The 22079-nt window shown below is 45.4% G+C and overlaps 1 protein-coding gene across 3 annotated transcripts in view; it reads left to right on the forward strand.

Moving 5' to 3' along the window:
- The window catches only part of RNF121 (ring finger protein 121), a 41075-nt gene extending 19860 nt beyond the window's left edge, over positions 1–21215 (forward strand). Inside the window, exons 7-9 of one of the 3 annotated variants that reach the window (XM_084624421.1) lie at positions 7741–7874; positions 15477–15578; positions 17998–21214. In XM_084624421.1, the coding sequence (XP_084480547.1) occupies positions 7741–7874; positions 15477–15578; positions 17998–18118 (357 nt within the window). In that variant the 3' untranslated portion in view covers positions 18119–21214. Of the gene's footprint in view, positions 1–7740; positions 7937–13708; positions 14002–15476; positions 15579–17997 lie in introns of those variants that run through there. The other 2 variants (XM_084624422.1, XM_084624423.1) reach the window with 2 other exon arrangements.
- The last annotated feature ends 864 nt before the right edge of the window (positions 21216–22079 follow it).

A 22079-nucleotide genomic window follows, 5' to 3' on the forward strand; every position in this document is an offset into this window, starting at 1 on the left:
ATACATTTTTAAACAGTGATTTATTTTGAAAACTTTTCAGATTAGTTTTACAGCTGTATCAGAAAATCACTGATTGATTGTTTGGTTATTTCATTTAGCAAAGGTAATTTGAAGCAGATATTTATGATGTCATTGGGAGGTGAACTATCTCCAATTCAACAGGTTAATCATTAATATTTGGAGGATTTTCTTGCCATGGAGAAGAACATCACCAGACAGACATTTAAATTGTTTTAAATTTAAAGACAGTTGTCTCATTAGACTGACACCACACACACACCCCCACACACCCCCTACCTGGTAAGGCAACTCCCATCTTTTTATGTACTATGTATAAATATACCTGCTACTGTATTTTCCACTCCGTGCATCTGATGAAGTGGGTTCTAGCCCACGGAAGCTTATGCCCCAATAAGTTTGTTAGTCTCTAAGGTGCCACAAGGACTCTTCTTTGTTTTTGCTGATACAAACTAACATGGCTACCACTCTGAAACCTGAACTTAAACATTCAAATTTTTTAAAATCAGGTTTGTTCTTATTAAAATTGTTTTTAACTAAAATAGTTAAATGAAATTAAAAAAAAAAATTAAATTGACTCTGTCAGCCAATCCAACATGAGAAACTTAAAATATTGGCTTCTGCAGCTAACTCAGTCGTCTTCACCTTCATTTTCCTGTTTGTTCATAATCTGGAAAAGAAAAACAGGCTTTCCTGCTTCTTCAGGTCCCAAATGATTTCTCCATTTGGAATGAATTTGTCCAAAGGAAGAAAATATTCTTTCTACATCGTCAGAAGCTACTCCTGTTAAATGTGTGATTGTCACTTCAGCAGTCTCTGAATCCAAGTGCTTAAGTGACTTCCATCAGTTCACTGGTGTGACTTTCTTTAAAACATCATCAGCAAACATATATTTCTTGAATGGTTCTTATTCCCAAACTGGGTCTCTTTTACCGCCTGCTGCCATTATAGGTTTTCCCTTCTAGTGAGAGAATGGTATGGTAGATCTCAAATCAGCAAAGGCTACACTCAGAAAGACCTCAAGACTTCTGGAATATGCTACTCAAACAGTTTCACTTGTGTTTCTACTGCCTGTCCCTCCCTTCTCACATTTATCTCCAGACTTCTTCTCCTTGTCCAGATCTAGTCAACCCCCCAACAATCTTCTATTCATTGAACTTTTTGAAACTTTGCCTTAGAGAGAGGTAAGGGATTGACTCTGTATACACAAATTTGCAGAGGGACAATAGGGTTGAGATCTGTTATTTCTCACCTCTATATATTTATTTTAAAAACATTTTTGCTGTTAACAAGCATGTTATCTCTGGAGACACAAATCCACAGTTTGAGAATTGCACAAGTAAGCCTCTCTGATTGTATCTCCTAGACTGAGCACTGAGTCCCATTGGGTAGATAGAAAAATTAACCTAAATCTATACAGAAGCCCCTGGAACCCCATAAGATTGGGTCCCTAATCCATGAACTATTGGAACTCATTTACAAAACTTTTTTTAACCATTACATGAATATATTGTCTCGTACTATAGAATTAGAATTTATAATCCCTATTTTATGATAGTTTTAATTAAGATATCTTTAGAAAAAATGCTTTTTGAGGGGGGAAAAAACATTTTATCGAAAAAAATCCTATTTAAATATCTGATTTTTTTTTTTACCTATTTATTTTTATTTTATTTTATTTTTAAATCATTGATTTTTATCCACCCTGGTGGGTGAGGTAATATCAGTTATTGGACCCACTTCTCTTGTTGAAAGAGAGGCTTTCGAGTTAGTCAGAGCTCTTCTTCAGACCTGAAGAATCATAGCAACAGTGACAGGCCTGAAATTAAAGCTGATCTTTTAATGCAGCTAGCCCTTCAAAATGAGGTTGGAGATGGTTAAAGAACTAATGGGTCTAGTCCATCCTCTCCGGTTACTAGTGTAGGCTTTATCCGCTCGTGGTTTGTCCAGCCCTGTTCTGAGTGACACAGCAGGGACTTTGCCATTGTTCACTTTGGGAGACCATTCCGCAATCTTTGTGGATTTCAACTTTAGCAAGTCTGGCTTGAAACTCAGACTTTATCTTTAATTTCCTATTACTTAGATACCAACCTAAATGATCTCTCCCTTTTTGGTATTTCCACCCTACCAAAGACTTGTGGAGTTAACCATGGTTTTACATTTGTCATCATAAATCAGTCTGTATAGCTCCTTAATCATGTGTTGCTCTTCTTTGAAAGATGTAGGTAAACTGGAAGGAATTTAAATACTCAAGTGTCTGGAATTAAGCCCCTTTGTTGCTATAATAGTTATATTATGATCCAGTCAGATCTCAAAAGCTGAACTGAGTATTTGGATTGGAACATAAAAACTGTAGTAATGGATCAAACCAGTAGTTCTTCTAGTCCTGTATCCTGTCTCTGCCACTAGCCAGTACCACCTGTGTAGTGGACAAATATAGAATAACTTAACAGTAATAGGAAGCTCCTTTCTGGCCCCCATCAGTTAGCGGTTGGTTTATGCCCTGAAGTCTGAGGGTTTATATCCCTTCTGGAGTCTTTTATGCTGTCTAATTACCCATTTACATCTCCAGTCTCTCTGAGTTCTGAGTTCGATCTCAATGATATCTTGTGGCAGTGAGTTGTACTAAAGCCCTTTTATTAGTTTTACACTTGTTGCCTTTCAGTGTAACTGCATGTCCTTTGTTCTTGGATTATGAGTAAAGAGCACCCCATGTACCTTCTCTGTGCAAGTCACTATTGTGTGTTCTAGCATATTGCCTCTTCGTATGCAAGTATTCCTGTGTTTCTAATCGCTCTTCGTGTCTTACCTGTGTCAGAGCCAGCAGGGCTCAGAGGAAGTGCGTATTTCTCTTTTTGATAAATCACAACTGGACACAGTATTCCAGAGGAGGGCATGCTGCTGATATGTACAATGGCATCACAATCAGTGTTTTCTGTTCTATTCCACACACATTCCAACATCTTGTTGGTTTTTTTTCATTGAGCTGTCCACAATGACACCTACCTTTCCCTGAGTTAATTAGGAACCCAGAAATCAGAAGCTGAGTGACTCAAGTATCTCCCTAAAGAATACCTGGGTTCTGCAGGGAATAGTGCTGTGAACCCCTAGGTAGATTCTGCCCTCTGAGTTGGTACCAAACCGATGTTCAGCATGGTGCTAATCTGTTATGCTGCTGGAGGTGCTACTCCTGAGGGCATTCTGCACCAAAAAATTAAATTCTGCACACAGTATTTTAAAATTCTGCAAGTTTTATTTGTCAGTAAATAAATGCAGAGGCTGTAGCATGGCAGTGGGGAGCACAGGCCTAATTATGTTGTTTCATTTGTCTACAATTGAGTTCTATCTCCAATCCTAAACATGAAAACCGGCTGCTGGGATTGTGGTCATAAGGGTCCCTTGTCATAAGAACATAAGAATGGCCATAGTGGGTCAGACCAATGGTCCATCTAGCCCAGTGTCCTGTCTCCCAACAATGACCTGTGCCAGATGCTTCAGAGGAATTGAACAGAACAGGGCAATTATCCACTGATCCATCCCCGGTCGTCCAGTCCTAGCTTCTGGCAATCAGAAGCTTAGGGACTCCCAGAACACGGGGTTGTGTCCCAGACCATCTTGGCTCTCCACATTAAGTCACCTTTTTGAGGTGGCCTCTAACTTTATCTGGATTAGAATCTTGAGCTGCTCTGATAGGCCACAGCCAGCTTCCAAAGAACCCAAGGATGGCTCTAGTCAGTATGTTGTACCTTTCCACTTTCCCAGAGGCGTGCGCACAGACTCCATCCTCCTGGGAGGCAGACCATTCCTCCTATCACTGCATTAGGCCTTCACACCGTGAGCCCACAGAGCAGAGCGAGGGAACGAAGGCTCCATCCCTTCCTTTCCAAGATGGCCTTGGCAGTCGTCTGTCTGTGAAAGGACACTGAAAGGCCTGGGAGGAGTTGCGGGTGGTTCAGTGAAAATGTCTAGCTCAGTGTGCGGCCAGTGGTGAAGAAAACAATGTTAGGATGCATGTGGAGTGGAGTAAATAGTAAAAACTACTGTGTGGTTATAGGAATCCACTTTTTGCCCTCATGGAATAGCATGTTCAGTTGTGGGCACCTCTCAGATAAAAGGGGTTCAGAGACAGATAACAAAAGTAGCAAGAGGCATAGGAGACTGAGAAGGTCAGAACTGTCTGGTTTGGAGAGGAGATAAATAAGAGGGAGCAGGGTAACGAGAAGGTAAATTGGGCACTTCTCATAATACAAGAACATGGGGACATCAATGAAACTGAAAAGCAGAACACTAAAACTGAGAGTAGGGAACAGATTGTACACAACCTAACTAACCTTTGGAACTCCTTGCCACTGAGACCAAGAGCTTTAGATATGACTAATCCTTTCTTGCATTCTGCTAATCTGCATTTTGACTAAAGGTTAACTATGGGAAATGAGAGACCGATTTGTAAACCTTCTAACCAAGATATAAGCCAGCTGCTCTTTGAGAGTAAAGAAGAAACTTCCTCAAGGGAAGACCATTGCATAATTACTGCAGGTTTCTTTCACTTTCCTTAAAACAACTTGTACTGGCCGCTGTTGGACGCGAACAGCTTATAGATTAGACTGACCCCTGGCCTCATCCAGTCTGGCACTTCCTGTGTCATCAAACATTTCTGCTACTTCAAGCACTATTCTGTGACTTGGGTTTGAATCCTTTCTCTGGGGAAAGAAAAGGCCCTAGAATAGTATTCTTGTTCCAGTCTCCCACCTCTTTAGGGTGAAGAGACGCTGTCCAATCAGACACAGCTAAAGTGATTAACGAAGTATGGCCTTGGTTAAAAGACAGTGTGCTGGTTGGTTGGTTTTTTTTTTTTTCCTGCCAACATACAGCTCAAGCTGTTCTTTCATCAGCTAAAGAGGAACAGGCCTGATTAGTATTTGGAAGAGAGATTCCCAAGGCAGTCAGCCATTCAACTACTGCGTTCATAGGTCTCATATCAACGCCTAGCTGTAGCTAAAAGGGACGTCCAGTGTTGGTGACTCAGTAGGCTGCCTTTTCCCTGGACTCATGCCCCAGCATAGTGCTTGGGGGAGCTGTGCTGCTGAAGAGGGGTCTGACAGTGGTCCTGCTCCCTTGTGGCCAGTAAAGCTTCCATGGCCCTCTCCACAGAACTAGGGGTGTTGCCTCATTTCCTATGTGGGTGATCACAGCTGCTCACAAACCCCACCTGCCATTTCAGTTGGATTTGGTAACTTGGCTCACTTCTTTCCCTAAATTAAATGGCTACCTTATGCCAGCCTAGAGATTGCTGGGTGTGGCGTTTATAAAAATTGTTGGCCTTCATGTTAAACCTTACCTTCAAATAGCACCTTTTATTTTTTTTTTTTAACTCAAGCACTTTTTATATCAAATTCTAGGTTTGACCATCGCTCTGCGTAAGTGCCCAATTTATATTTAACCAGCCAAGATTTTCAAAAGGAACCCACTACTGACTATGGGCAGCGTGGTCTTTGGGTATCTAGCATGACACCTCAATGGGACCTGATTTTTTCAGAGAGCTGGTGCTTGGCATTTTCTAAGCTGTCTGGAGTTGGTCTCCCAAAATCACTAGTCACTCTGTGTAGAGTCGCAGTAGTGATAATTGATTACTGGACCCATGCTTTTGGATAGGCCTGGTCAAAAACTGTGTCAGAAGTGTTCGATGGAAATTGGTTCTTTTTGACTAAATGAAACCTTTTCTGAAACATGACTGGCTTCCATGGAAAACTGACCTTTTTTCATCAAAATACCAAACAACCACAATATTTTGATTCCAAAATGCCACTATGGTGCCTCAAAAAGAACAGGTGTTCACCTGCACATCTACCAATGTGATGTATGCCATCATGTGCCAGCAATGCCCCTCTGCCAAGTACATCGACCAAATCGGACAGTCTCTACGCAAAAGGATAAATGGACACAAATCTGACATCAGGAATCCTAACATTCAGAAACCGGTAGGAGAACACTTCAACCTCTCTGGCCACTCAGTAAAAGACTTAAGGATGGCAATTTTGCAACAGAAAAGCTTCAAAAACAGACTCCAACGAGAAACTGCTGAGCTTGAATTAATATGCAAACTAGATACCATGAACTTGGGTTTGAATAGAGACTGGGAGTGGCTGGGTCATTACACATATTGAATCTATTTCCCCATGTTAAGTATCCTCACACTTTCTTGTCAACTGTCAAAATGGGCCTTCTTGATTATCACTACAAAAGATTTTTTTTCTCCTGCTAATAATAGCTCATCTTAATTAATTAGTCTCTTACAGTTTGTATGGCAACTTCCACCTTCTCTGTATGTGTACATATATATCTTCTTAGTATATGTTCCATTCTATGCATCTGATGAAGTGGGCTGTAGCCCACGAAAGCTTATGCTCTAATAAATTTGTTAGTCTCTAAGGTGCCACAAGTACTCCTGTTCTTTTTGTGGATACAGACTAACACGGTTGCTACTCTGAAACCTGTCATTATGGTGCCTCATGCTCCCATTCACCTCAAAATCCAGCTGGGGAGCCCAGCCCGTAATCTCCCCTGATGCATTGCAGGCATGTTTCACTACCTCCCTTCACCAACAGGAGAGACAGTGGTGCTTCATGGGAGAAGTAATCTGACTAGTGAGTGTGAGCTATACAGGAGAATCCAAACTAGCCCATGGGGCACTGCAGTGGCATTCCAGAATCAAAATATTTGGGGTTATTTTGGTTTTCTTTTACTTTTTTTGCCAAAATTCTACCTGCTGCTAGAAGAGATCAGCCATGTTCTGACCAGCTCTAATGGCAATAGTGTGTGGCCTGAGGGGACCCCCAGTGTGGTGTTTCTGGCAGGGAGGGCTGTAATTAGGGTGACCAGATGTCCCGATTTTATAGGTACAGTCCCAATTTTGGGGTCTCTCTTTCTTATATAGGCTCCTGTTACCCCCCCCCCCCCCGTTCCAATTTTTCACATTTGCTGTCTGGTCACCCTAGCTGTAACTGAGACAGGTGTGTAAGCCTGTGCCTGCAGCCTCCCCATTTCCTTCAGTAACAGTCTCTAGGACGGGTTCTCACAACGCATTTTTTGACTGCGACGGCTGACTCATTTTCCTAAAATACTTAATTAACTTAGCGGGGAAAAAATAAATATGCACAGATATGTGTGTCCAAATAATTTAATTTTATTTTATTTATGTAGGATTTTTTTTTTGCAGACTCAATAATAAAAATGTCCAGTTGTATTTTTGTGTGCCCATGCCCGCCCAATCCCCACTGCTTCCCCTCCCCGTTGCCCCGAGCTCCCTTCTGCTGCCTCGCACCCCAGGCTCACCCTGCTCCTTGCTTCTTGCCCATAGTGCTCAGTAAGGCCAGCCCTGCTGAGGCCTGGAGCTGGAGCCCCACGGCTGGAGTGTTGCAGAGGGGGGTCTGAAGCCCACCCCTGAAGCCCCATGGCGGTGGGCGGGGGGCTGAAACCTGCTGCCAGAGCCTCTGGCTGAACCAGGGGAGGGGGGCTGAAGCCTGCCCCTGGAGACCTGTGGCTGAAGGCAGAAGTTCATATTCCCAGGTCCTTGCTGTGACCAGTGGATCACGCTATCTGCCAATTAATATTGCAGCAGACTCCTTTAGCTTGAACTGTAGAGGAGCAAGACTTTGTTAGTGAATGCACATTAATTCTGACTAGTTTTTGTCTTATGTTGTCCCCTCCCGTCATCCTGTTCAGTTTTACAGTGCATCAGGAATGCCAACGAAGCACCTTTCTGACAGCGTCTGTGCTGTGTGTGGCCAACAGATCTTTGTAGATGTCAATGAAGAAGGGATCATAGAGAACACGTACAGGCTTTCCTGCAATCATGTGTATCCTTTTCTCTTCCTGGAGCGACCGGAGAGCTAACACGTCAGGTAGCCTGCTACCCACTGTGAGTCACTATTTGGAATCTGATCAGAATTGCTGTTTGGGTAACTTCATTCTACTTCCTAGAATTCCCCCTTTCCTGACTTCATATCTCTAGAAAAAGAACAAACATGAACCAGTTGCATGGCAGCAGCTCTCTTCTGAAGTGGCTGCATTTCAGGAACGGGTTGAGCTATGTATGAGCATACATATTTTCCAGGAATTGCTTCCCTCTATCTCTGCTTTAGGAGCAGGCTCAGTGTAAGTTTGCCTAGAACTAGACAGCTGAGTCACTAAGGGGTTTGCCAGTGGAAGTGAGAACCTTCCACCTCTGGGTCACCAGTTCTAAACCCAGCCCAAGCTGGCAATAAGAAAGTAATTGCCATCTGATGGTGTGGTCATCTATGGGAAACCAATTTGGTTATGGTCCAGTTCCTAGTGGATAAGTGTCCGCACCATCAAAACAGGCATTAGTAGACCCTCATTGTTGATGCACTTGGTCCAGAGGCCAAAGCTTTGGGATAGCCGTTCAGCCAGTAGAGGTTGTCCCTCAAGACAGGTCCGAGGGGACGGTGTTGGAGGAATTTGCACCATTGCTTCTTCCTGTGTTTTGATTTTTCTTGGGTAGGGGGACTTGTCCTACTTGCTTCTGTCATGGTTCAGTTTTGCTCTGTGTACATCAGGTGTAGGTGGTGGTTGAGGAAATCTTCAGAACAAACAAATCAGATTGAAAATACTGTGGTTTTCAAAGCACATCTTACTTTGCAAGTTATTAACCACACAGTGCCCCAGTGATGCTGGGGCTTCCTGGTCCCATGCGTGTGACACTTTGCACGGCTGTCTCTACTAAAGGTCTTGTGGGTTTTCTGCTGATAGCACAATTAAAAACCTGACACACAGTTTAGATTACCTAGCGCAGCGTTGACCTGAATTTGATGGGTTAGTTGTTATGGCTTGCCACGGATTGCATCCGACCAGAAGATTTATAGGTTCTTGTCCAATTCAGACTACAGGGTTCAAGAACTCAGAGAGTTCTATATCGGGAGAGGACTCTCGGGGCGCCTGGGAAAAACACTTAAACTGAGGACAATACCAAATTGATAAAAACTTTATTGAGATTTACAAAAGAATAATAAATGCTATGAAACTTAAAACTGAAAAACAATAAAAGAATTCCAAAACTTCTGGTGGTAACATTCCAATTATAAGTACCATAATTTAACATACTCGCACCCTTCCTTGAGGATCCTGTAATAGGAGGTGAAGGACCAGCCTTACTCCTGGCATGCCCCATAACATGATGATGCTGACTTCCCCCATAGTTAGGAACGTTGAGTAGTTATACTATACTGCACAAGCTGAGCATGAGAGAAGATAGTCTATGGAATATGGGAGAACAAAGATTAAAGAAAGAGCTAAAGACTAAAAGAGTAAGCTCAAAGAGAGCTAAAAGGAAAAGCTTAAAGGCTGATAATTAGAAAGAAGCTATAGGAGCGCTCAAGACTTCTTCCGTATATGGTATTTTATAGGATCCTGACACTGTAATTCAGGCCCAAATCTTATTTCCTTACCCTAAGAAATGTATGGGTACCCTTATCCTGTAGGTTAGTGAATTATGACACTTACTTTCTATATATTAATAAGGATTATCTCACTCCAAAACTACCAACGTAGGCTCTCTTGGCGACTTCCAAGTTGTGGTGTACCCTGTGGTTACCAACCGGTTGTAGACACCGGATAAACCTGTTCAGTGTTGTGTTTAGTTCCTCCCTTTGGTTCCCCAAAGTTCAGGGACCATTCTCATCTATGCCAAAGGTTGCCAGCTTTTATGCTGAGTTACTCTTAACTGATTATACTTGTAGCTATATAGCGGATCTCACTGGATGTTACAGGGCGGTAGGCTTCTTGCATTTCAGCAAAACTTACTAGGAGACGCATGGAATTAAGAATTAATACTGATAAAATAGAAGAATGGATTAATTCAGAGAAAGAAACCTATTTAATACGGCTGGCTAGATTAGCAGGATATAATAGCTAGCAAAATAATCCTACGGGCTACAGCAGTGGTTCTCAACCTATTGACCATTGTGGGCCGCATCCAATACTACCTGTATGGCTCTGAGGATGTCACATGGGCCGCAAGTTGAGAACCATTGACGTAGAGCCAGAGTGTCTAAACTTGGCCCTAAATAAGGGCCACGTTGAAAGCATGCCTGACGCTGTGGGCTGCCCTTGTCTTTAAGGCTGTAATCGCCGTTCTGAGTTCATTCGTTCTGAATGAATATTCTGGCCCTGTGTGAACACTGGCCCTAGCACATGACTCTCCATCATGAGCTGAGCAGTTTGGGAGGGATCTAGGCCAGCATTTCTCAAATGCGGCCACTATGGCCACATGCGACCACCAAGGACTTTTCTTGCAGCCACAGCCTCCTGGGCAGTGATTGGGGCAGACAAAGCAGTGGTCCCTCCCCCAGGGCCACCAGCAGGGGGTTGGACCCTGCTGTGTGCACTCCCCCTCCCCCCCACAATCCTCCAAGACACACATGCTGGAGGAGCAGGCATCTAGCGAGTTCCCCACCTTCCTGGGGATGGTAAAGTTGGGCTCCAGCCCTGGGGTGGCGAGCAGCAGGCTCTGGCCACAGAGCTCCAACCCCTGGCTGCGGGGCTCCCCGCCCATCGCCCCTGGCCCCTGCCAGTCCATCATGCATCTCCTTTCCCTCCTACCCCCCCAGTTTTCCCCTCCTATCGACCTCCCCATCCAAGGCTTAATTTGTCCCCAGGCTTGCCAGGACTGAGTAAGTCTGCTGCTGTGAAAAGTGATATATGTTTAATATCACTTTTCACAGCAGCAGACATACTAGCTAACGAAACCTTTTGCCTTTTTAAAAAAAAAAAAAAAAGGGAGTAAAAAAAGACACGAACCTTCCGAGCACCTTATTTGTGTTTCTGTTCTGGTCCAGTAAAGAATAGACACAACGGTACGTGATTTTTATTATTGAGTCTGCAAAAAGATTCAATAAATTACAATGATTTGGACATGTGTTTGTGCATATTTATTTATTTTTTCCTAAAGTTAATTAAGAATTTCAGGAAAAATTGTCAGTACGGCCACTAGCAAGAGTTGTTAGCCGCACTTTGATGCCACCAAAAAATTTGTTGTGAGAACCCCATTCTAGGGTATTGAGATGAAGCATTGCCTACTGAGCCATATAATCCTCATAGGCCACGTGTCCCTGTTAAAGCTGGGGACTGCCATGTGCAGCACTGTCTAACTCTTTTTAGCTTTGTTGCAATGTAGTGTATTTACTTACAAAAGTATTGTAAACGTATAATGCAGGAATCCTTGTTCCTAAACAAAATGTATATTTGCATTATCACCCCTTCAAGGAAATTGGACTCTGGGACTGTAGGATCCTGCACGCAGGTTTGTTGTCTTGAGACTAAAAAGGTGGGACTGAAACAACATTAGAGGTTTTGATTATTCAGAGCTGCATTAAACCGCAAACCAATCAGAACACTCAGATCGGCCCAAAAAAAAAGTAATTTATAATTTTACAGTCAGACAGACAGGTGGGGTGTGACCCTGGGAGGGGCTTGCAGGGACTAGGACCACCCAGAATTTGCCTTAGTGCGCCCTCCACCCCGTAGCCACTCCACCCAGCTCAAAGGTCAAACGTTACACAGAAGGAAGGGTAGCATGGTATGGCATTGCCACCTTTACTTCTGCAGTTCTGCGCTGCTGCTGGCGGCAGTGCTGCCTTCAGAGCTGGGTGCCCAGCCAGCAGCGGCTGCTCTCCAACAAAAAACCCGAACTTCAGAAACAGGCTCCAACGAGAAACTACAGAACTGGAATTAACTTGCAAACTGGACACCATCAAATTAGGCCTGAATAAAGACTGGGAGTGGATGGGTCACTACAAAAACTAAATTCCCCCTGCTGATACTCTCACCTTCTTGTCAGCTGTTTGAAATGGGCCACCTTGATTGCATTGGCCTCATTAGCACTACGAAAGTGATTTTTTTCCCTCCCTTGGTATTCACCCCTTCTTGTCAACTGTTAAGAATAGGCCACTTCCACCTTAATTGAATTGACTTGTTAGAACTGACCCCCAACTTGGTAAGGCAACTCCCATCTTTTCATATGCTATGTGTTTATACCTGCCTACTATATTTTCCACTCCATGCATCCGATGAAGTGGGTTTTAGCCCACGAAAGCTTATGCCCAGATAAATTTGTTAGTCTCTAAGGTGCCACAAGGACTTCTCGTCATTTTGATCTTGTTTCATGGGACATCCCTACAGTACTGTTTGTCCTTCTGCCTTGCTCTCTACCCGTCTTATACCTCTCATCCTTCTCTCTCTCATTTTTCTTTTCCCTGTGTTCTCAAACTCCACCTCCTTCGGCCCTGACTATTTTTCATGCTCTTATAAATCTACAAGTCACCTATGCCTCTCCTATTAACTGCTAGTTACAACAATTCTGTTCCTAGCCATCTTCCCTATCATCTCACCTACCTTCCATTCCCCTCTTTTTTCTAACCTTATTCCCATCCCTTCCCTGCTCCAACTGAAAAACAGTACTGCCATCAAGATATGCAAATACCCAGGGCTTAAATTCTCATACAGTATTTCCCCGAGCCCCACACGCAACCCCCACCAGGGCTCTGCCCTGGACAGCTCTGGCTGAATTTGAGCCCTGCAACTACCACACAATCTTATTGGAATCCTCATCTTCCTTTTACCCTTTCTCCCTCTATACTGCATGGTCTCACTCCATGTCATGTCTTAATTCAATTGTAAGTTTCTCTGGGCATGGACTGCGGATTTTTATCTGTTCTATAAAGTGCATGATACACATAAGCAGTGTGGTGAACAATGGGTAAGCAAGAAGCAGCATTCTAGAACTCAGTCATTAGAAGGCGGTGGTAGTGAGAGAGTTCAGCTACGCAGAGGCGAACAGGACATTTGAGTCATCATTTATGGGTGTTGAATTGTGAAAACAAAAGTCAGAAACTACAAGGGAGCAAGCAGCACTTGACTTAATTTGGAGCTACATAAGATGTAATTAGTGAAGTGGAAGTAAATGGTATTTGTCGTTAGTGGCCACAGACTTACTGCAGTTGACAGTAAACCGAAATTTAGAAGGAAAAGAGAAGTAAAGAATTCAATAGAAGGAAATTTTGTACTCGTGTCGTGGGGTGGAAACAGATTATACTACAGGTGGCAATCTGACACTGAGTGACAGTTGCCAAGGTGACCATATATTTTTCTTACTCTGACTTCCTTTCTCTAATATAATCTTGAACTTCTAAATATATGGGATGTTAGTCATGGTTAGAATTTCCCTGGAGCGTGATTGTGCACTTGTGATGCCATGACAAGACGGGCGGCCCAAGTGCTAGGCAGGCAGACTAGCACGGTGTAGGCAACCTAGGGCACATGTGCTGAAGGCGGCATACCAGCTGATTTTCAGTGACACTCACACTGCCCGGGTCCTGGCCACCGGTCCCGGGGGCTCTGCTGCCGGCCCCACTCAGCCCGCTGCCAACCCTAGCCACCTGTCCCTGGGGCTCCGCTGCCAGCCTGGGCTACCGGCCGCCAGCCTGGGGCTCTGCTACCAACCCCAGCTGCAGCCCACTGGCGCCAGCCTGGGACAGTGAGGGGTGCAGACGGGTAAGAACTGGAATCAGAATTTTCTGACAGATTTCAAGATTTCCAGCGATTTGGCCCAATGCTTTCTTTTCTAATTAAACCTGAAAAGTTTAACGAAAGCGACTTGGACTTGTCTGTATTTCAGTGGATGGGTTCTTGAAGATGTCGAAATGCAGCTCATTCAGTTAAAAAGCTCAGAATTGTGGGCATCAACGTTTGGAGATCTGCAGAGCGCACTTGAAGCTACTGAGAGAGATCATGGGGCCTCTGTTCTCACCTGCTGGACGTGCCTGCCAGTGAAATTTGACTGTTTTGAAGAAAATTGTGTTTGCAATGCTTTCAGCATTTGGATCCACATACCTGTGTGAACAGGTATTTTCACATATGAAATCTGTCTTCTGTCCCTCTCGGAGCTGTTTAACAACTGATTACTCAGAAGCCTGTGTGCAGCTTAAAGTATCCAAATACGTGCCAGACATTGGAAAACTTAGCAAGAAAAAGCAAGGGCAAGGATCACACTAAACTGATAAGATCTGCATTTTAATTTAATTTTAAATGAAACTTCTTAAACTGTTTAAAAACCTTATTTACTTTACATACAACAATAGTTTAGTTCTATATTATAGACTTATAGAAAGAGATCTTCTAAAAACGTTAAAATGTATGACTGGCACACTAAACCTTAAATAAGAATGAATAAATGGAGACTTGGCACGCCACTTCTGAAAGATTGCCGACTCCTGGACTAGAACCAGTTGATGGAGTCAACAAAATAGAAGATAAGGGTGCATCAGTAGATACAATTGGGACTTTCTAAAATCCTTTGATTAAAATCCCTCAAGAATCTGTTAAAGAATCGATGTTGTAGGGTAAGAGGTAGAGGGCTGTAATGGTCTGGAATCTGGCTCGGAGAGTAGCAGGAATAACTGGTCAACTTCTGACATGGTGGGAGAGGCTAATGAGGTGCCCCAAGGAGCCATAGTAGAATCAGCATTTTGTTTTATTTTCCAGCTGTCCCCTGCCTCATTAGCTACACTCCTTCCAAACTAGGTGGTGGGCACTGCTTTCTCCTGAGGAGGGCCGGTCTGTACTCCACTCTTCTTCCATGGCCCGCTGGGGATAGTAGTTGGCAGTTGCTTCACGGAGCTGTGTGCATACGGGTGAACCTGGTGCAGTTCACAAGCTCCTCTAGTGTCAGGTCCATGCAGTATGGGTTTCACAGCGAGTTGCTAGACAGCAGAGGAATGTTGAGATTTGGGAATAATGGGCTCAATTCTAGGTTCGAGAGGGGAGCATTCTGTCGTGGTGACAGGCCCTTCTGCCCCTGGCCCTCCAGCCTGTCCGTATCGCCGGTTCCATCCATGCTCGGCCTTAATTTCATCCTGAATGATTTAGGTCTGGCATAGTTACAAGCAACTGAAAACTGTCTTACAATGAAACCTGTAGGGCAGCCTTGACGAAGTGTCTACCTGCACCACCTGTAACTATCAAGTCAGAGTGTCTGTCCCACTATCTACTCCACTGTTAAACCTGTCCTGCACGCCAAATCCTGATGAATTAACTGGCCAGGTTTATGTTCTTGGTTCTGCCGGTGACTTGGCTACTCGGGTGGCGCTGTTATCTCCTAAGGGAGGGTGATGTGAACAGTAGAGCACGCCTGGCCCAGGAGTGAGGTCAGTGCATAGTAGCAAGTCTAAATTCATGCAGAGTTATTTCCCATTTTGGCTGCCAAAATGTGTTTAAGTAGACTGAACAAATACGTGGCCGCTCGGGCAGATCTGAATGGCTTCCTCTGTGATTAGAGCAGGGACTCGTGTATTTGGGTGTGCTGAGTTCTAATCCCGGTGTTTCTGCTCTTTTGCTGTGTTTTTTTCCCCCCCAAGAGCAGCTTCCCTTAACTTGTCACCCTTCAGATTCCACGAGTTCTGCATCCGAGGCTGGTGCATCGTTGGGAAGAAACAGACGTGTCCCTACTGCAAAGAGAAGGTGGATCTCAAGAGAATGTTCAGTAACCCGTATCCTTTTCTGGCCTTGTGACCAAATCCTAGCAACTTCTCTTTTGTTTGCTTTGCACCTTAAAGGTGATCTGCAAATTTATTAATGAATCAACATGACAGCCCTGCGCTGGAGATGGGGGAGGGTTGGGTCTCTAGGAGCTTCTTGTTTCTAATCCCAGCTCTTCCACTGATTCCCTGGCTCACCCTGGGTGCATTTTGCTTTTCCTTGAAATCAATGGCAAAACGCCCATTTACTTCAGCAGCGAGCCAGGATCCCTTAATCACGAAGGTGGCCTGGGGTGGAAGAATGAGCCTACTTGGCAGTAAGGAAGCCTCAAGCTCTAATCTCAGCTCTGCCGGTAACTTGTATGGCCTTGGACATGACGCTTCCCTGCCCTTCATCCCCCATCTGTAAATGGGATGTGTGTCTCGCTCCATCACAGGGGTGGTGGGAGGACTGGATGACCTTTGCATAGTGCTTCAAAATAAAGCCCTGTGTAAGGGGAACCAGGGATATGTTTCTCCACCTCAGTTTTGCTTTCCTTGTCTTAAGCATCAACTTTCTGTTCTCCCCTCTCTCCCCTTGTATGAATGTAGCTGGAATAAATGGGCTGCCGCTGTTAACGTAACCCAGGTTTAAACAAGGAAGGGGTTCGGTATACTGAGACCGCAGCCGGTTTAGTACCGTGGCCAACACACCATTAAAAATCCCTGTAACCTTTTCTTAAAGATACAGAAACAGAGAGAAACCAGTTAAAGCTGTGGAAATGTGAAGTATTAAGTCAGGTCTTTATTTTAACAGCATCCCTCATGACCTTTCCTGTTAGCTGGAAGGAGTTTTAGATGGGGAAAACCCCATTGTGTGACAGTCTCCGAGATGGCATCGAAGCTCTTGGTGCTGCTGCTGTTTAAAGTCCTTTCAGTCCTGGTGCTGGCTGGGATTCAGCTGGAGCTGGGAGGGTGACGGTGTCATCTGGGCCCCCTCTCTGGTCTGCTCAGGACCTTTCGCAGGGTCAGGGTGACAAAGGCCCTGGGGTCCCAGGACATGGTGCAGGTAGCAGCCAGGATGGTGAAGCTCATTCCACTAGCCACCGCCTTGTCTGCTATCTGTCTTCCCCTCCCCGCCAAAAGCTGTTCTCTTACGGACCCAAACAGGGAGTGGTGGCTGGAATAGCCCCTCCCCTTGCTGTTTTGTCCACCAATCAAGCTTACTATCATGTACACCAAATCTGGCTCATTAACTTCTAGCTCCATGTCTCCTGTTCTTAACCAGCATCGTTTTCAGCGCTTTTTATTTGAACTGATTTCGTCTGTCTCCCGTTTGTACCTCTTCCCATCAACATGGGTTATTAGAGATTATTGTATCCTCTTATGAACACTTACATCTTACACCTGAGCTCCCACTTCAGGGAAAGTTGTAGGGCCAATTGTCAGACATCCTTGAAAAGATCCTACCCCCCTCACTCAATGTGCACCCTGTTATCCCATCCCCTCTGCAGGCAGCTCATAGGGATGAGGCAAGTACTTCTCTCTCTCTCTTTCTCTCTCCCCTCTCCACCCCCTCCCCCCCCCAATTAGTGCTTGTGCTTAGTTTTTATTCTGGCAGGTAAGAGTTAGGGGAATTTTATGTCTGGCTTGACTTGGTAAACATGGCCCCATCTTACTCAGCAGATCGGATATACATGGGCTACTGACTGCTTGCTGTAATGTCAGGTTTTGACTGCTTGTTCCTAGTACCGTTGTTGCTACAAAGCTGGGTTGAAAGAGGGCGAGGTTCTAATCATACCCTCATCAGAACAGTGCCTAAGGATATTCTACACTACCTGTTCATCGCTGCACAGCTGTGTAGCATAGCGCCTTATGGGGTGAAGACCCTCCCCCCCTCAGTACTTTCCTTGTAGTTTTCCAGCCCAGAAACCCTTCCTCCATTCCCAGGCTCGCATTCCAGCACTGAGCTGTGGTGTGGGGATATGCTTCAGCCCATGGATTGCGCTATTCTGAATGCCATGGCGAGGGGCTAGTGCCAGGGACTCCATCAGCAGTGCACAGAAGGTCGCTGTTCTGGACACACAAGAAGGGTTATCAAGTGATGCTAGACTCCAGCACTGCCCTTGTCCCCTACTGGCATGGCCTACCCTGAGCCCGTAGCCCAAGGAAATGAAAGCCCAGCTGTATGATCTCTGCTTTGGAAGGTCCCTCTTTGTGTGCTATTATCTCGGGTTGTCATCTTGATACCGTGTCATAGGTCCACTTCCTCTAACCTTTTGCCATTACCTATTGTTCTGCCATCCTCAAGTCAAAGGTGCCTGGTGCAAATAAGAGGGCTGCATACAGAAGGCTTTAGCTAGGTAAGACACCTGCCTGCAGCCTCCCGAGCCAGCCCCCTGTTTCTCTCTCTGCTTCCCCATTTTGCTGCTTTAACTCTTTCTGCATACAGCTGGGAAAGGCCCCACGTCATGTATGGGCAGCTGCTCGACTGGCTACGCTACCTGGTGGCCTGGCAACCCGTTATCATTGGACTGGTACAAGGTATCAACTACATCCTGGGGCTGGAATAAATCCTGAGCGGCCAGCGAGCCGGGGACATCACAGCAGGACTTCCACAGCTGTGGCGGAGGGCAGCAGCTGGCCAGGAAGACTTGCTTGTATCATTCACCTCTCAGGATCTTACATGCCCACAACATGTCTCCAGGGACGAAGGGAAAGACTTTGTGCTGGCCAGCTCCCAGCAAAGCGGGTTTATGCTGGGGCGGGGGAAGGGTATTCTTTTTTAAAACAATTATTTTAATGAGCGTATTTAAAACTTTATATTGCAGATTAAAAAGGAAATTCATGTTTGTCCCAGTTCCCTCCTCCAGCCACCTCTCTACGTAGTTGTCTTATTTCCAAAGAAAGCCAAGCTGGTTTTGGAAGCTAGCAGAGACCTCTCACAGAAACCCACGGCAGTTTGCTAGGTACCTTCCCACCTTCTCTGGCTAAAACAGATCTCTCACCACTTGCTCAGGTCTCTTCTTTACAGCAGTTGCTAGCGACTCTGCTGTAAGCTGGTGGCAGAGGGCTCCTGTGGCCCTTGATCGCTGTAAAAGCCAGCTGGATTCCCCAGTAGTCAGGGCAGGATTCTGAAAGAGTAAATGCAGTTAACCCGAGAAGAGGCGCCTGCGGTGAGCAAAGCTCAGAACTGCGCAGCTGGAGGCATGAGAGCTAGGACTTAACATAACATGCCTTGTCAAATGCTTCTACACGCAGAATGACCTAGGAATCCAGCTGTGGTTGGCGCTGCCCAGGAGAACAGATGCAGCGCGCCAGGCCCGTGTTTGAGGGGCTCACGATGAAGGTGGAATGCAGTCAGGTAGCCAACTACAGGGAAGGGAGGGTAACATCACAGCCTGCAGACTACACCTGGGACATGCAGCTGCCTCCAGTGCAAAACACTAAGGGATGAACTAGGGCATACTCACCTCCCAACTTAGCGAGCCAGAGGAAATGTAACTCGATAGTCTGACCTCTGTTATGGACGCAGTCTCATATGGCAAGCCATCTCTTTTTACGCTCTTCCCTTTTTTGGAATGTTCTGTGTACTTCAACGTTTTTCTATGGCAGTGTATCTTCTACCCGCTGAGCAGACCTAGCCCGGTTTGGGTCCCCCCCCAGCCTCCAATTGTCATCCCAAAAAGGGGATGGCAGAACAGACTGCTGGGGCTTGTTTGCTTTTCCCCACAGCTCAGAACAGACAAACCTACTTAAGGGGTAAGTGTCAAATTGCCCCTTTTGGGGAGCTTTCTCTGAATGTGGCTGGAGGAAAAACCCTGTTTGGTGTGTTGAAATCCAAACACCCTACCAAAGGACGCTTAAAGAGATATGCTCTTTTTCTGTAGAAGGACGGCAGAACCTTGGTTCAGGGTGCCTGGGGCGCCCACTGGGGGTGACTGCCTTTTACTATTTGGCAAGTTTAATAAAAGACTTTATCAATATAGTCTGTTCATGTAGGGCCAGATTATGACTCCTCTTCACTAGCTAACTCAGCAGTCCCATTGAATTCAGTGGAACCCTTTGTGGGGTAATGCACGACTCCTCTTGAGTTGGGAGGGGGGGTCAGACTCGGGGCCCTGATTGACAAGTTTCGCTTTACCAACATGTGAGTTAGATTGTTAGAGCATCCGTGTCTTAGTAACTGGAGACCTTGTTGTAACAGTTGACTCAGTCTCAGACGGGGATGAGGTGGCCACTCCTTGTGCATGGCACGCGGTGAGTAACGTCTGACTGGAGCTTGCCTTACTGCATGCAAATGAGCTCATGATTTGAAGAGACTTCCTCAGGAAACAGTTCAAGCATCTTCCTTCCAAATTGACTTTCTGTGAAAGCCTGGGCATCCTCAGTGCGCAGTCTAGGAGTCATGGTGTTGGTGGGCTTTCATGTTAACCTCCTCAGCTTGTGAATGGGCTTGCAAGGTCTACCAACAAATCTGATGTCTTCTGGAAACAAAGCTAAATCTACTTTTGTTTGTGGTGGTTACGATCCATGTCCCTCTCTAATTTCTATAAAGAAATACTTAACATCCTCCCCAAGTGTCTGAATAATAAGGAGCTGCGTGCAGCAGTCTGGTTGCAATACAGCCAGAGGACTGTTCTACACAGGGATCGGCCAAGTCTTTGGAAGCGTGTCTGGAACAAAAACTCAGACGCGTGTCGGAGAATAGGGATGTGGACAGCAGTCCTTGGATGTGTCCCATCTGCCTATGTTCCACAGCCTGACCCTGCAATTCTCCGGGCAGCATGTGACCGCTTGTGGCAGCGTGAGGTCCTGGCGTATTATGGTCATTTAGGGCTTTGTGAATGAGCTCTGCCATCTTCATCTTCATCTTTACCGCAACGAGTTGGAAAAGCATTGATGCCCGCATGTCTTTCAGTGCCCGGAGAGTTAGCAAGTCAGTAGCCAAGGCATGTGAAGGGCTGCACATCTTTCTGTGCTAGATGACTCTCAGTAGACAGCACAATATTCTGATTGATCGATGGTTCTTTGCCGCATGGTTCCCTGAGCTAATGATCGTCCCCCTAAGACTGGCAGTGTCAGGAGAAGCAAAGGATGGTGCTGGAGGACTGAGGTACATTGGCAGATCTAGGCAGAGGTCCCAGGATCAGCAGAAGCATGGTGAGCCACAAGGTTATGGAGGTTCATTGGCAGGGTTCTTAAGGAGAATGCTATACTCAGACCACTGTTACTCCTTCATGGACACTCAGTTAACTCCAGGTTGGCTCTTATTGTTACATGGACTGCATATTTAACTTACTCCGTGCATGTACTGTATATATCAATAGAGCACTTCCATGGATGTTTGTTTGTTCTAAAAGACATTGTGGGGGGTTTAAAACCAAATTGTTTCTAAATCTGCCCGTTGAACATGAATGTGTTGTTACTTCTGGGGGCAGGGAAACCAGGTGAATTCAAATTGGGGTGAGCAAAATGGTGTTTTATCAGTGACGGTCAGACCTTATGGTGTGGAAAGAAGAGAAGTCCAGGAGCAGCCGAAGCAGCTCTCCCTCTGAACAAAAGCCATGTTTTTCCCCAACCTTTTGGTGAGCCCTCTGAAGCAACATTTAACTGTATCTTTTATTTGCTCTGGAAGGAATCAGACTTGTCTGTAACCCTATTCACCGTTTGATTTGAGGTTTTATTTTTATTTTTTTTAAAGTGAAACCTCAACACTGGAAATTCTGTGCCAAAAACTAAAATAGAGTCCTCGATAGTGAGTAGTGCTGTGTTTGTTTTTGTTTTGTTCAAAGTTCAGGCAATGATAAGCCTTCGGATTGATACATTAACCAGTTATTGGCATGGTTGGCTGTAAACATGACCTGTGTCCACCCCACATGTGGTTAATACTCCATTGGCAGCGAACCATATGTCTCCCCTAATAGCGGCCTAGACTGTCATATGGCTGGAAAAGTTGTCTTCCCTCTCTCTGCTAGACTGTGCTCATATCCCTCTGTATGAACATCCTCTGACCAATCTATCCCTACCCACTGTGGGCTGGCTGGTTTTCCCCCTTTTTCCCTCCCATTAAACCCATGTGAACGTGGTCATGCAATGTGTAGATGCAGAGTCACAAACCCAGATGACACGTGGCTGTCACAAGAGTGTTTGGTGGCCCCGACTCACCAGGTATGAGTGACACGATCTGGATGTCAAGCCCTGGTTCTACTTGCAGCGTAGATTGGGGGAGGTGGGGGATGGAAAGTAGCAGGGTAAATAATGCTGGGTCTGGGTCACTTTATCAGTATGAACTAGATCTATCTAGGTATTTACACTGTCGGAAAGGGGAGAAAATGTGGCTGTTAGTTTAGGTCATAAACATGTCACCTTCCCCAAGCCCTGTGCTGCTCGTTGCTGTTAATGAGTAGCTGACTGAACAGCGCCTGACACTAGAGCTAGCAGGGCCATCCTTAGGGGATGCGGGGACTGGGACAAATCAGCCTCCCTGCAGTCCCCTCGCTGTCTGCCCAGCGCGCCCGGCCGCTGCTCGCC

This window comes from Lepidochelys olivacea, assembly GCF_965140295.1.
Source record: "Lepidochelys olivacea isolate rLepOli2 genome assembly, chromosome: 1".
Lineage (NCBI taxonomy): Eukaryota > Metazoa > Chordata > Testudines > Cheloniidae > Lepidochelys > Lepidochelys olivacea.